This window comes from Otolemur garnettii, unplaced genomic scaffold, assembly GCF_000181295.1.
Source record: "Otolemur garnettii isolate 467f Iridium unplaced genomic scaffold, OtoGar3 scaffold00001, whole genome shotgun sequence".
NCBI classification, from domain to species: Eukaryota; Metazoa; Chordata; class Mammalia; order Primates; family Galagidae; genus Otolemur; species Otolemur garnettii.
In genome coordinates this window covers 16224444-16239156 of record NW_003852396.1, presented here as the reverse complement: position 1 = coordinate 16239156, position 14713 = coordinate 16224444, and the positions used below count along the sequence as shown (strand labels likewise).

General features: G+C 45.4%; 1 protein-coding gene across 4 annotated transcripts in view; it reads right to left on the bottom strand.

Moving 5' to 3' along the window:
* Nucleotides 1-13133, bottom strand: part of ME3 (malic enzyme 3) — a 202890-nt gene extending 189757 nt beyond the window's left edge. For 2 of the 4 annotated variants that reach the window (XR_002771979.1, XM_003780841.1), the window contains exons 1-2: nt 12856-13133; nt 12282-12479 (exon numbers count right to left, since the gene is read on the bottom strand). Coding sequence is in view for 3 of the 4 variants with exons in the window: in XM_003780841.1 (XP_003780889.1) it covers nt 12282-12464 (183 nt within the window). In the remaining variant the exon portion in view is untranslated. Of the gene's footprint in view, nt 1-12281; nt 12480-12805 lie in introns of all 4 variants that reach the window. The other 2 variants (XM_023510158.1, XM_012813945.1) reach the window with 2 other exon arrangements.
* Nucleotides 13134-14713: the final 1580 nt, after the last annotated feature.

The following is a 14713-nucleotide window of genomic DNA, read 5'->3' as shown; positions in this document are numbered from 1 at the left end:
GTGACTGCACTGGCCTCTGACTGGGTTCTGCCTCCAGTCTTGCCCTCCTCCAGCTTGTTCACATAGCAGCCAGGGATCTTCTATTAATGTAAATCAGAGTGCAGCACTCCCTTGCTCAGTACTATTTAAAAGCGCCCTGTTTTAACACCCGCACCCACTGACTCCCAGGCCCTGTCCACTCTGGCTTTATGAAGTTTCCCCTGGCTCATCACACTCATATTGGACTTCCTGTCTTCAGCCCTAGAATCTGCCAGGCCTAGCTCGTTGCTGCCTCCAAACCCTACACACACCATTCCCTCTTCCCCACACACTCTTTGGTTTCTTCTCTGGCTGGCTCTTCTTTCCTGAGGTCTCTTTGCAAATATCACCTCCTTAAGAGGTCTTCCCTCACCACTGGAAGTAGATCCCTGTTACTCTCTCACACCATACCCTGTTTCTTTCTTTCCTACCACCAATAACCATCTTTATATAACCTTATTTGTTTACTTATTTACTGTCTGTCTGTCTCACTAGAGTGCATGCTCCATGAGAAGGATCATAGCTGATGTTATTTCTGACACTTAACTGTGCCTGGTAGACAGTAAGTGCACAATGAACGCTGGCTGGATAGATGGGAAGCCAGGGGAAGAAGTAAAGAAGAGGTGAGCTCCAAGGCAGGAAGCAGGACCTTGTTAGAAGAGAAGGACTTCTTAGTTTTGCAGCCCTGGGCAGCTCAGGGGTACCAGGAAGACCCTCAGGATCTGCCTCGTACAGCAGCCTCTAAAGGAGAAGAGACCATGGAAATAGGAAGCGAAAAAGCTGCAGGCAAAGTTTACCTTCTCCACAATTTTCCCTCTGCTTGGAAATAATATATGTGGAACACTGTAAGAGTACCTAGCATGGTAGTCATCATCCAGGCATCTGTTACGATTACTTCTAATGTGATCGTCCCGGTGACTGTGAGCCCCGGAGGAAGAAGCTGACTCTGTCCAGTCAACTGGTAGAAGGTCACAGGACACTGAATACTTCAGTCAATGAGAGAGCCTCTGAAGATGCTCGGACCCTCCAGCCCTGCAACTGAGGCTGGTTACTGAGGGCAGGCAGGACAGCCTCTCTGCTCAGCGGCCCTCCCTCCTGGCACCACCCTGCTGGCTCCCCCCAACCCCTGACACCATGTCATTGTCTCCCGCAGTCGTGGCAATCGAAGGCTCCGCAGACATCAGGAGAAGCTGCTGCCCACTTTGGAGTGTGAGAACAGGGGAAATCTTTCAGCTCTGACAGGTGGAGTTCAAAGCCTGTTTCTAAATATGGCTGTTAATAGGTTTTTCTCCACACCAACTATCTCTGCTCTGGTTTCATCAACAGCAACTGCAGGGCTCTTTGCCGTCCTCACGACCTCAAGTGATTTTACCAGTCAAAACAAATACCAAGAGACTAGAAGAGACCAAAAATAAAAGGGAGAAGAAAGGAGAGTATGACTTTCTGTCAAACAGTCTGTGGACTCTCTTCAAGATCAAGTTACTGCACAGAAAAACAGAAAACCCGAAAGGAAGACAGGAGTCAGGAACATGTCCATTCTCCACAAACCAACACACAGGAGGGGCTGCGGGAGCTACCTCCTCGGTGTTGAGGTTCGCAAGGTGCAGCAGCAGTTAATAGTAAGGCATTTCTCTGCCTTTCTAAGGAGGCCCAAAAGCCCTTCTGCCTAAGCAGACTGAGGCTGATTCAAGGCCCTAGTCAGGATGGCAGGCAAAGTGCTCCCTTTCAAAGGCAGCGAGAATAAGAGACAGATGCCACCACGGAGGCCAGAGTTCCCTTCCACCACTCACTTCTGGAGCAGGACATCAATCCCTCCGAAACCTTATCTGTAAATTGTGATAAAATGCTAGGACATTGTCTTCCCAGAGACAAAGGACTTGACAAGGTAACCTCTTTGTCTTTGGAGGAATGCTTATCCTAAGTTCTAACAGAGGAGAGATATTCATTCAAAATATGCACATGCAAGTATTAATTACCCATGGTAGAGTGTATGAGGATGATCTTAAGATTCCCTGCCCAATATTACTGCTAGCTGCATGAAGCCCACCCAGCCATGCCTTCAGCTAAACTTGAAGCAGCATTTTAATGTTTACACTAAATGATTGTAGCTCACATTCTCTTAAATTGTCGTCCTACTAATCAGAGTCTCATGAGGCTGGGAGTGTTAGAGTGATGAATAGGTAATGAACTAGGGAGGGAGGGAGGGAGATAGATTAAATAGATATTACAGATAGATCCAGATAAATTTGAAATTTTTTTTTTAGATTTCATTTTAAGAACCTTAGGTACAATGTGCCAAAACATTGAAACAAAAAATTCTGACGCTCCTGATGATGGCTACTATCTTTAACACTGGCTTCAATTTCCAGAAGTGCCAGCTCTTTAAATGGCACTTGAACTTCTGCTGCTAGAGACATTTCTATTTACAGTTCTTTTAGACAAGTGTCTAGAAAATTATCTAGGCCTAAGCGCCAGCAAGTATTGAAAAATCATCACTAAAGTCTCCACCCAGTCTGTCTCTTCCCTGACTCACTCCTCTTTATCAAGTCTCTGCCAAAATCAGATGCAGCTCATGCCCGTGGAGAATGAGTTTGATCCTTCAGTCCCCTCCTCTCCTTCTGGTCAGGATCCTTACAGGGGCTTGGACCAGCTCTAAGCCCTACTGCGTCTGTGACTTCTGCGACCCATACAGGGCTTCGTGCTGTGTTAGGAACCGTACGAAGCTTTAGAGATGTGGATTAGTGAAAAACATTTTATATTTTTTTAACTGAACTTTGATAATATGCTTATATACATTGTTTCATTTAATCACCATAGCAATAGGTCAGATAGGTATATTATCACCGCCCTCTTCACAGCTGAGGAAACTGAGGCTCAGAAAAATGAAGCAGCTTTCTCACCCTGTGAATGGCTGAGCCGGGGTTGTAATCTTGGACTTTTCTGCACTGAATCTCTAGATTTTGGCCAGTGTGCTCTGCTGCCTAACACCCGCTCACTAGTTATAACCCCTTGGGGGGTCATACACAATTGATTCTAGCTAACTACTTTCTTTCAGCCCCCTAAATCCTTTAACCTGTGGCTAGTTCCAACAGGTCTAAACTGAATGCCTTTAAAGCAGCCCAAGGATGAGAATAATGTGGTCACAAAGATGCTGTACTTTAGATAAAGTGCACCTGGCACAGCATCAGAGTAGGAAATTCTCTTAAAGAAATATATTTCCAAAATTTATATGGCCAGAATCAAATATTTCTCCTGGCTTTCAAAATTCCCAACCCCTATGGAGAGACCTAAAAATAATTTATGTTGTCAGATCAAGCTTTTCAGCATCTTTTCAGAAGAGATGACAGATAAGATTGGTGCCTTACCAGTCTTCACCATAGCAGTTTCTGTACGGAAAGGATTGCAGCAGATTTAGAGATGTGGATTAGTGAAAAAAAGATTATGTATTTTTTAACTGAACTTTGATAATATGCTTATATACATTGTTTCATTTAATCACGATAGCAATAGGTCAGATAGGTATATTATCACCCCCCTTCACAGCTGAGGAAACTGAGGCTTAGAAAAATGAAGCATACCTTCACATACCTTAATTTTGCAGAGGCCGTGCCATGAGGAAGGCATTGTGTGCTGACTATGCATGCCCGAGACACTCTCCCGGATCTAAGGTGATACAGTGATGGAGCCAGACATGTACATGCACTAGTAAACGTACACTGAGGCCAGATGTGGAAAAGAGCATGGCCCCCTACAAATGCTAAATGCCAAAGAAAGGTAGAGGCTGAATGAGTCACTTCCATGTGGCATCACTGAGGAAGGCAGTGTAGCCGGAGTGACCCTGGAGATGTTGATCCCTGAACCATGCACTGAAGATTTTGATACTCCACCCAATGTGAATGGTGCCCCCTGGCACTGTGCAACACAAAAAGCGAGAAGAACAAAATCAAAGAATATGTCACCATACTGGAGATACATCATCAACTCTATCTGTAGAATTGGAGACTTTATTATATCATCTAGCTCTCTGAAAAAGAGATCTGCATTAGACATGAAGGTCTATTGCTCCATTTCTGCACATGTAGCCACAAAAGTAATGGGCAGCCAGGATGACATTCTCTCTCACAATCTGGCCTACACAGCTTCTCTTGGGCCACCTTCATCTACCAAGTCCAATCTTTCCATTAGTGTCAGCTCTGGCAACACCACTGCTGGAACATTTCTGCACCTCTCTTCCATGCTTCTAAGGCACGTGTATGAATGCTCCCCTCGTTATACCTACCCACCAAACTGGCACTGCCCCCTTACTAACTGGTGCTCACCTGCACCCCTTTTGTACTGTAAGTGCCTCAACAGCAGAAGTACGGTGTTTATCGTGGCATCTCCACTGCCTAAAACAAAATGAGACCCCGGAAAATTTCTATCGAATAGATTAAATAAATAAACAAGTCTTGGGAGAATCACACATATTTAGAGGGTGAGAAGAAGGCATTCACTAATCTTTAAAATTCCCTCCAATCCCCAGATTTTCTGATTCTAACAGAACCAGTGGATGTGATAAAAGCCAGTCAGAGCACACAGCAGGGAATAAGGAATTGCCTCTGCAAAGGCCACAGCACATTGGACTTCATACACTAGTCCCAGGTAAAAGAAACCTGCATACTGGGAGTAACAGTGCCGCACAAGGGGTGAGTATGTGGGACCTAAAACTGGGTGGCCAGGTTCAAGACCTGGTTCTGCCACTATGAGTTTCATGACCTTGGAGAGTTAGCTAACCTCCTTGTGCCTCAGTTTTTCCTCCGTAATATAAGAATAATAAAGTGTCTATCTCAAAAGCTGTAGTATTGTATTAGAGTTTAATGTATATAAACTGCTAAAAACAATTACCAGGATACTGTATATCGAAAAATGTTAGCTGTTATCATCCTTACGTGCATTCCCACCACGATACTGACTAAGAAAACTCAGTATAATAGGAACCTGCACTGGACTCCTCAACACGTCTTTCAGGCCCAGAGCAAAAGGGAAGGGAATGCCTGTTGTGACCACAGGTTTAGCTCCACAGTGCAACTCTGCAGCCACTAGACAGCCCATCACTCAGGCGGGGTACCAATATGGGCACGCACAGACTCCATCCTTCTGTTTTCTAAAAGAGCAAAGCAAAACAGAAAAAGGAATCAATGGAGCCTGCCTTCTCTAGAATTCTCCAAAATAATGGAGTACATTTCAGGACCAATTATATTGTGAGCTTCGTGTAGCTCACTGCCAAATAACAATGCAGAATCAAGACAAAATGCTTTTAAAAAAAATAATAATCTCAAGTTGCTAATCACTCAACTGTATCCCCTGTAGTCCCTCTCATTTTCAACAACCACTTTTAAAAGCTAATGCAGCTTTGATTCTCTCTTATTCAAACTCCTCAAAAGCTGATGATCTTTCTATCAAAAATCCCTCTCCTCAAATGACTGGGTACATTTTACTTTTTACTGTGTCTTTCTGGTAGAAACTGTGCTTTAACGAGGCTGCCCAGCAACCTTTTGGGTACAAAATGAATGCATGCTTTTAACCACTGACCTCGGCACTCCCAACTGTAGGATATTCATCAGATTTTCACTGCACCATCATAGAGCATCTTTTGTGCTCTGCATCAGAGAAGCAGTCAGACATCACCCCAAAGGATTTCCCAATGTACTTTCTACACATCAAAGTGAAGGGTTTTGAAGCTGAATGTAATCCATGTCTTTGCAAACAAAAGTTGTGCACATTAGTGATCCTATTGCAATAGCCATAGAAATCAAAAGGCCTTGTTCCCCCTCTCTCTCTATAAGACTAGCACTTGGAAAGAAGACAGTAGATGATGAAATAAATCATTGGAAGAAATGACAAAAATGCAAAGTAAAATAAAGTCAAACTCCAGACCTGCGAAGGCCAAATACAAACAAGAGAAACTGGAAACAGGGGAACTAGAGATGAGCCTGAAAAAGTATCCAAAGAAACCTTACCTATAGGGCCTAGAGTTAGCCTGACTTTTGATGCCAGTTGGCCCAGGTCTAAGTGAGACAAGCCAGATTCCTGCACGGGATCTGCCCCCCAGCACTGCTGCTGACATAATCTAGATATTGCTGTATACAGCTGCTTTTAGAACAGGCAGAAGGTTCCTGTGTTAACATTTCATTATTTTGTGAATCTAAACATATTGACTCTAAAGCATAACCAAAGATTGAAATAAGACTACTTCAGAGGGATTCCTACCCATATATTACAGGGAGACCGATTTCTAAAAGTTGATCTGAATTTGGCTCTAGACATTCAATTCCCAATAGTAACTGTAACTACCATTGAAAAAATAATAGAACATTCAAGAAAATTATAGGAAGAAGAATTAAATCTCCCATAAGCATATTACCCTAACACAATCATTTTTAGACATTTACTTTCAAGCCTTTTTTTATAGAGTTACATCTTTTTACAGTAATATGCATGGGTATAAATTCCACTTAGTACTCTGCATTTTGGATTAAGCATTCATTGACTCAAGCCAACCTTTCTAAAGTCTTCATAAAAATTACACAAATGCTTACTTAACACATAATATACTTTCTTTGGAGAACCATCCCATTATTCATAACAACATGTCTACGAGAGAACCCTGTCTGGGTATCAACTTCAGGTTCCAGGGGCAGCAAATCTCCAACCTGTGCTCCTGGCACCCATCCCATAGGCCCTGAGAGGTGGCTCTCCCTGAATGGTTTCCTTTGTCTTCATCAGGCTCTTGCAGGATTCAGAGCAGGACTGGTGGCTCCAAGGACTCAAAGTCAAGAGTAGGAGTTCCAGGAGTTGCACATGCTGACAGAAGCTGGAGTCTCCAACCTCTGTTCCACTTTCTAGATATCCCCCCTTTGTTTTTTCTATGGGTCCCAAGAATTGTCCCTTTCCAACTCCACTTTTAAGGCACCACCTTGTCTTCTGAATAGGAACTCCTTCTTCATTTGACTCTGCTTCATGCTGGTAAACTGGAAATAAACACAGTAAATATTTTTGTACTATGCTGTTTCCTTTGGCATTTCCCTCGATAGTGGGCCTCTGGGCACACAAAGGGCTGATGTGAGATTTATCCACACTCCACACAGGCTTGTCAACACTACAGATGGGGACCCTGGGGGAGAAGAGGCACCAGGGTGAAAGAAGAGGGCTTTGGTAAAGTGAGGAGGGTGAAGGGAAGGGATGAGAGGAGGGAGTGTCAGCAGATGTCTCTGACAAGGTATGGCTATAGACAGAAGATGTCTCTGAATGACTCCCTCTTTCACTGCTTACCAAGCACCAACTAAGTATCTGGGATACGTCGATGAACAAATGGACAGAAGTTCCTGCCTAAACGAAAGTTAAATCAAAGTGAGGTAAAACAAACAAACAATAGACAGAACAAGCAAGCAAATCAGATAGTATGTGGGGAACTGTCAGACACTATGGGGGAAAGTAGACCATGTTAAGGGGTGTAAGAAGGCTGAAAAGACTGTTTCTGACTTCCTGTAGGGAGGTCAGAGTAGATCTCATTGAGAAAGTGAGAAGCTGTCAAGAGGGAAGGGAGGTAGCCCTGTGGCTATTGAGGACATGTTGCAGGAAGAGAGACCTACCAGTGCAGAGACTCCAGGCAGGAGCAACCCTGACAGAGCAAAGATGAGGCGAGGAGGGCAGTGCACAGATGGGGAATGAGTGAAGCAGAGGAGTAGCAAGAGGTGAGGTCGGAGACTGTCAAATCACACGAGGCATCATATAGACTCGGACTGTGCAAGGTCTTGAGCAAAGAGTAACACGATGACACTTAGTTTTAAAAAGATCACTCTGGCCATTGTGTTGAGAACAAATGAGAGAAACAGAAGGGGAAGCAAGAAGATCAGCTCCCAGGCTGCCGCAATCATCCAGCAGAAGGAGGATGGTGGCTTGAATCAGGGGTCAACGTGAGCAGAGAGCAGCAGGATTTTCTGGTTGGATTACACATGGGGTTTGGAAAAAAGAGGGTGGAAAAAGATATGTCCAAGGTCTTGACCTCTAAAAGTGTGGTTAACAGTCCCAGAGGGGTGGATTGAAAAAAAATGGAAATTAGAAGATCAATTAGGAGGGTCTTGCATAATCTAGACATGAGATGATGAAGATGTGAACAAGATGGTGGTGGGGGTTATAGAGATACAGATGGATTTTAAAAGGTTGAGGTAAAATTGACAAAGTAAAAGAATGAATCTTTCATATTGACATTTTGTGGCAGGATCCTCAATATCCATTCTCCTTTTCTCTAATGATATAAAATTTTTAGCTGAATACATGGGTGCCCAGCCAAAGATCACATTTTCCAGGTTCTCTTGCAGCTAGATGTGGCAGGTGACAAGTTCTGGCCCAATGGATGTGAGTGGAAGCGATAATTACAACTTCCAAATTGTGCCCTTCCTTAGAAGGCATTTCCCCTTCCCACTGGCTTCTGTATGGAACTGACGGCAGGGGGAGAGCACTCACCTTGGACCCTGAAATGTAAAGTGCACATGGGATGGCAGCGCAAAATAGTCAAACCAAACATCAATCCATGACTGTCTAGTTAGATTTGTTTGCTTCATTGTTAATGCCTAACCTTTAGCAACTAATAAAAACCCTTTTAGTTAGACCAAGAACAAAGCCCCAATACATATACTAGTCTCATGAAGATAGGAGAGTATTTAACAAAGAAGAATTTAATTCCTACATGCCTCTGCTCGTTGGTTCCTAAAATATCTGAATAGTATTTGAGCTTCAATGCCCTGAGTCACTGCACAAGAGGCTCAAATCTGTAGTAAATTGCTGCTTACAGAACTACAGTTTACTTAATCCATTGCTTCTCTTTCAATCAGGAGGCCCAATTCAACAGCATATCCTGAAGCACAAGTGTCAGGAGGATATATTATGTAATCTCCTTTCAGGGCAGAAAACAGCATCACTAATAAACTCCATACAACCCAGCCATTACCTTCTGATTGATTGATGAGCCAAGTCTGTGATGACAGACTCCCCTCACCCAAAGGAGACAAGATCGAGTTCTAAGTTGGCACTGAACAAAAACATATACCTTATTCAAAGGTAAATCCTAGCTGTGTGGGAGTGTAATATGTCACCACTGAATACAGAAGGGATTCAGCCTAAATCTGTGCAGCCCATAGTGTAGCCCTGGCCAACAAGCCTTTACAAGTTCACTAATCAAGTCCACATGGGCAGCCCACCACCTATGGTGCCCAGCAGTGTCCAACTACTATCCACAGTAAAATTAACCATTTTACATAGTGACCTAGGAAAATACCTATCTTTATCAATTTCAATGTATTTGCTATTTTCTAGTCTATTCTAATTAGTTTCATTAAAAAGAATTGCTAGTAGATCCACTAAGTTAATTCCATACCCCATAGTTTGTGACCTGTAGTCTAAACAACTCATCTAGATCATCTCTAAGGGCCTTTTCAACCCCAATTCTGGGAACCATCCTCAGGGCTGACTAATATTCACATCCAGGGCTATTTCCTGTGACCCTCTCAACATTAGTGTAACATGGGCAGAAGAACTTGCAAGATCCACCACAGATCACATGGCCGGGGCATGAAGGAGCAGGGGCCGGAACCCCGTGATCACACCTCAGCAGCCATGCTTGCCCTGGAGCTCTTCTTCTTTCTGAGAATTCTACCTTCTAATCACCCTCTGCCTTCCAGTTTCAACTTAAATGCTCCTCCTGCTTTGTCAAAAGTGTAATGCAAATCTAGCAAACACATTCCAAGAACTTAATGTTCATTTTTATGTTCCTGCCCTGCCTAGATCCTTTAGGAACTAGCTCGTGCCAGCCACAGGTGCATGAAACTCAGTCCCTGGCCTGGAAGAGCTCTCATTCCAGCAGGAAAAAATCCACCCACCCATCTGCCCTGCACAAGGCCCCTTTCCAAGCCTCCCTTTCCTTTTGTTTCCTCAATGATAACCTCTTTGTTCTGGTTAACCTCAGCATGATCCTCCCATCTGGCAGAAGGAAAGCACCAAAGCTCAAGCCTTCCCTAGAGACTCTGTGAGGCCTGGAGGGTCAACAGGACACCCAGAAGGTGGCACTCCCATGGGAGAAGAAGGATACCCCCAGGCAGCACTGCTCCCTCCCATTGCTTCCCCTCTGTCCCCAAGGCAGGCCAACAGGGGCCAACATCCCTCTAGATTTCCTCCTCACCCCTGACCAGCATCAGCTGACTTCAGAGATGTACAAAAATGTGGTTTAACCTCATGCAAAAGTCAGTTCCCCTAGATTTATGGATAACATTCCATTTATATGACTTGGGAGTGAAAAACTTACATTAGAGACAAAGGACAAAGGCAAGGGGCTCTTAGGGCACCAAACTTAGGATTTTTAGAAAAGCCCTTCCTTTATTTTCTTAACTATTCATAAAGCAGTACGTGCCAACCGGTAATATGCCAGTCCTGCTAAGGCAATTATTTTCAAAATGACTGAAGCCCACAGTGGCAATTCATTATTTCGCTTTCCAGCATCCATCCCTCCTCCCTCTGATGGCAGTATTCAGATTTACTGTGAGAAACCACAGCCCCTTTATTCTCAGCCAGCTGGTGTGGGTGGCCCTACCTTAAACCCCATCTTTAACTCCAGGCACAGGCTCATGTTACTGGTGATTGTTTGGGGATGGGAAGGGAATCTAATCAGAGTCAATAAGCAAGAAGGATTCTGAAGCTTCAGGGAAAGTGTCCTTTCTTTTGGGAAGGAGCTCTCAGAAGAAAATATCTGTCTAGTCTCGGAAGGCATGGCACAAGAACAGTCCCACTGGGGACTGTGGCAGTACTGAGGGGAAGGCTCCCTGGGATGCAGGCTGATGATGAAGCTGACATTGCAGAGACAGAGCAGAGAGCCAGAGGGAATACCCATTATCAGGAATGTCATCTATATTTCTGGGTCAAGCCTCATCTGCAGCCCTGCCTCTAGGTTTCTTTAGTTAAGGGAGTCTTTGTTTGCTTTAGCCAGTTTGAGTTATCTAACACTTACTACCAAAGTAATTCAAACTGATGCCAACACCTTAAATACTTCACAAGGGGTAGTGTGCAAAGAATTTAAGGTCAGATCTCTTTTGGGAAGAGCAGAAGGTGGGTGTGATAGATTAAGGTTGAGAGAAAGATTTTTTTTTTCCATCCCTGCTTCTATTAATTCTGCAGGAAACAGTCACAATACTTGCTATTATATAGTTGTCCCTACCTTTCGAAAACACCTTTTCCACCCAGGTTGCCTCACTTCAATTTCGCAATCCTGAGTCAAAACAATTGTTAAAATTTTTATTTTGCAGTAATTGTTATTTATTCAGCACTTCAGTTTAGCATATGATTTGACATTTGGTGATTCATTTGATTGTTACAATAACCAAATGAAGTAGAAATGGTGAGTTTATCATAACATCCATTTTAGGCTGGAGAAAGCTGAGCCTCAGGGAAGTTAAATGAGATGTCCAAGTTAATTTGAGGAGGTGGGAGAAGCCAAGCCTCAAATCTAGGTCTCTTGCTTCTCTCTCTCATCCAAGCTTTGAACCAAAAGACTTAACTCTATTCCTAGAAACAAACGTGTGTAGTCAGTAATACACAGCCACCAGCAGTGGGCTGAACTTGACCAAGGCATTGAGATCTGCATTCCAGTGACAGAGCAGGAACTCACAAGCTGGTGACCTTGGTCAAGTACCCCTTGTCCTGTTGTTTGTAAAAGGAGAGTTTTGAACTAGGATCTCTGATGCCCCTTCAAGTTCCCAAAGTTCTATAATTCTACACCTTCCCGTTGCTGCTCTCTAATCCTTTTTCCAGAATAATCATCATAACCTCAGGAGTCATTTATTCTCTCCCTGTGTTTCCAGTATGGTGCTAAGAACTCTACTTTTCAACTCTCACAACATTCTGAAGACAAGTCTGTCTCTTTTGCAGGTATGGAAATTGGATTCACAGACAAAAGTTAAAAGAACTTCGCAAGATCAACAGAATTAATAAGCATCAGAGGAGATTTGACCCCAGTTCGGACTGACCCTGAGGACCGTGACTTGGTCTACATTATAACTGCAGAAGAACGCAGGCTCCCGGTGTTGCCAGTCACCTCTCTCCATGCCCCTGGGAGGCAAAAATAGAAAACTACGGGAAGGGCTTTCGGGGAGGATCCTTCCCAGGCTCTGGGGGCGGGGCACACTTCCCGGCCAGCCTCCGGATCGCAACTCCAGTCCTACCCTCGGGGCTGTTACCTTGTTGAGATGCGGGTTCCTGGTGACATCGTATCCGCGTTTCTTCAGGGGCACAGGGCGCGCCGAGCTGGCCTTGGAGTGGTAGTCTCGGGCTGGCTCGGAGGGTGCCCAGCGGGGGAGGGCGCCGCAGGCCCGGCCGGACCGGAGAGCCAGCCGCGGACCTGAGCCCAGCGCGGCGCCCATGGTCCTTGCGCAGACCTGGCACCCGGGAGAGAAAGAGCAAGGTCAGGGGCACCTCCCGGCCAGCCAGAACCCACGAGCGCAGCTCGGCACCGGGCCTGAGCCTGCGATGAGTCCTCGGGGAGATGTCAGGAGGCTTCCGAAGGGTTAAACGCGCCAGCCCCACCCCAACCCCCTAGGCGACCACCTGCTTAGCTCTCTGTTCGCAGTGCCCAGGCCTCGCCAAGTGCCAGGCAAAGCGAAACCAAGCCCAGGAAGCAGATCCGGTGCAGGTGACAGCCCGCTCCACCCCCGCCCGCATCCCTACGAGGAAGAGGGGGCTGCGCCGTGAGGGGTCCCCTCACCCCCAACCCCGCTTGGTGGCTTGCCTCCGTCCCTTCCTGGCCGGGTCTACCTGCGCTGGCCTGGGAGCTGATGCGGACGCGATCCCTCTGCGGAGCAGGCGGGGCGAGGCGCTGTGGTCTGTGGTCCGCCAATGGCTGCACCGCAACCGCCGCCGCGAGCTCGCGGGACTGGTGCGTTCTTGAAAGAGCGATCCCCAAACCTTTGTTCTCAGTGCCTGGCTTCCCGGAGGACGCGCGTGGGGCGCCTCTTAACTGCGCGCACGTGGTTGTCCGCAGTGACAAGATGAAGCTCAGATGGAGCTTGATGAGACTGAATGCACAAGAGGGGTCCGCGGTCAGGGACCAGTATCCTCTCCTCTCCCAACATTGGGAAGACCCTGGCTTCAGGAATGGGAGTGGACGTGCTCAGGTATCCAACGCCCTGCTTTGCTTTGTGCTGAACAGTACAAGGGTGATCAGCCATGTGTAGCTATATAAATTTACGTAAATTAATTAAAATAGAATACAATTTAAAATCCAATTCCTCAGTCACACTAGCCACATTTTTGTTCAAGTGTCACTTGTACAGAACATTTCCACCCGCACGGAAAGTTCTACTGGACGCTGTGGATATAAACGCAATCCACAGTTACTAAGAGGTATCCCGGGGACCCCACAGAGCTTGCCAGAGATCTGGGGGTCCGTCTAGCCTAGAACTTAATTTTATATTTTCTCCACACAGTAGTTGGGAAATTGCTCATAAAGCAAACTTTTCATTGCATGTGGAGTAAAACTCAAACTCTTCAGAGGCCTACAGTGTCTCCCAAAGCCTGACTCTCCCCTTCTCAGGAGCTCCAGCCCTGCTTGCTCCTTGGTTTCCCCACCCCATCAGCTGCCTCCCACTGCAGGGCCCTTGCACTTGCTGGTGCCTGGTCTTGGAATGCTCATACTCCAGCCTTCCAGACAACAGCCTCATTCCCGTCTCTCAGGCCCCCATCCAGCTGATCACTTGAAGGCCTTTCCACTGGCTTTCTGTCTGCATTAGGGCCTAATAGTGAAGGAGGTTTACCTTTCATAGAACTCCGTCTGTGGTCCTTGTTTTTCTGATTATTTATCACTATTTCCCCTGGAATGTAGGCTTCATGAGGACAGGCTCTTTGCCTGTAAACCCTCACTGCCTAGCTCAGCACCGGGTACACAGATACATGATAACTAGCTGTTCTGTGAATGAAGAAAGGGACAGCTCCTTTCATAAGGATTGTAAATCCTCAGAGGGACTGCCAGACAGAGGGCGTGGCCTTCTGCTGACCGCTCTTCAAAGCTCAGCCCAGGGCACTTTAGCCCTGTCCTCAGTCCCAAGCAGACTTTATGGGGCATGATGTGCTCAAGGCTGCTCCTGCCTGGCTTCCCTGGCTTCCGAGCCTCCTCAGGAATGATTGTCTCCTCCTTTCGTCTCTCCCTGCTCATGTCTAATCTCTTGTTTGCAATTTGAATGATCTATACAAAATCTCTCTTGCTGTTGGACTTTCTAAAACAGAATCAAAAATACCTTGTGAGGAGATAAGGAAGGGAGCAAAAAAAAAGAAAAAAATTTCTGGGCCTCATCCATGGAGATTCTCATCCACCAAGGTTTAAAGGCCTAAAGTCAGGTTTACTCTTGGATCGTATATACATAAACCAATCTATGAAATTCTTTTTCTTAAACCATTTTGAGTCACATATTTTATTACCTGCAGCCAAGATTATTAACTAATTCCTTTCTACAGCGTTTCTATATTTGTACATCTTCCCACCAGTCTACAAACATCTTTAGGGAAGAGGGGGTGTGTGTGTGTGTGTGCACGCGTGTGCGCACATGCACATGTGTTTCCATCTTTGATATGTAACATAAAATAATCAGAAACTTGAATAAGTTTGCCCTTGCTCAAT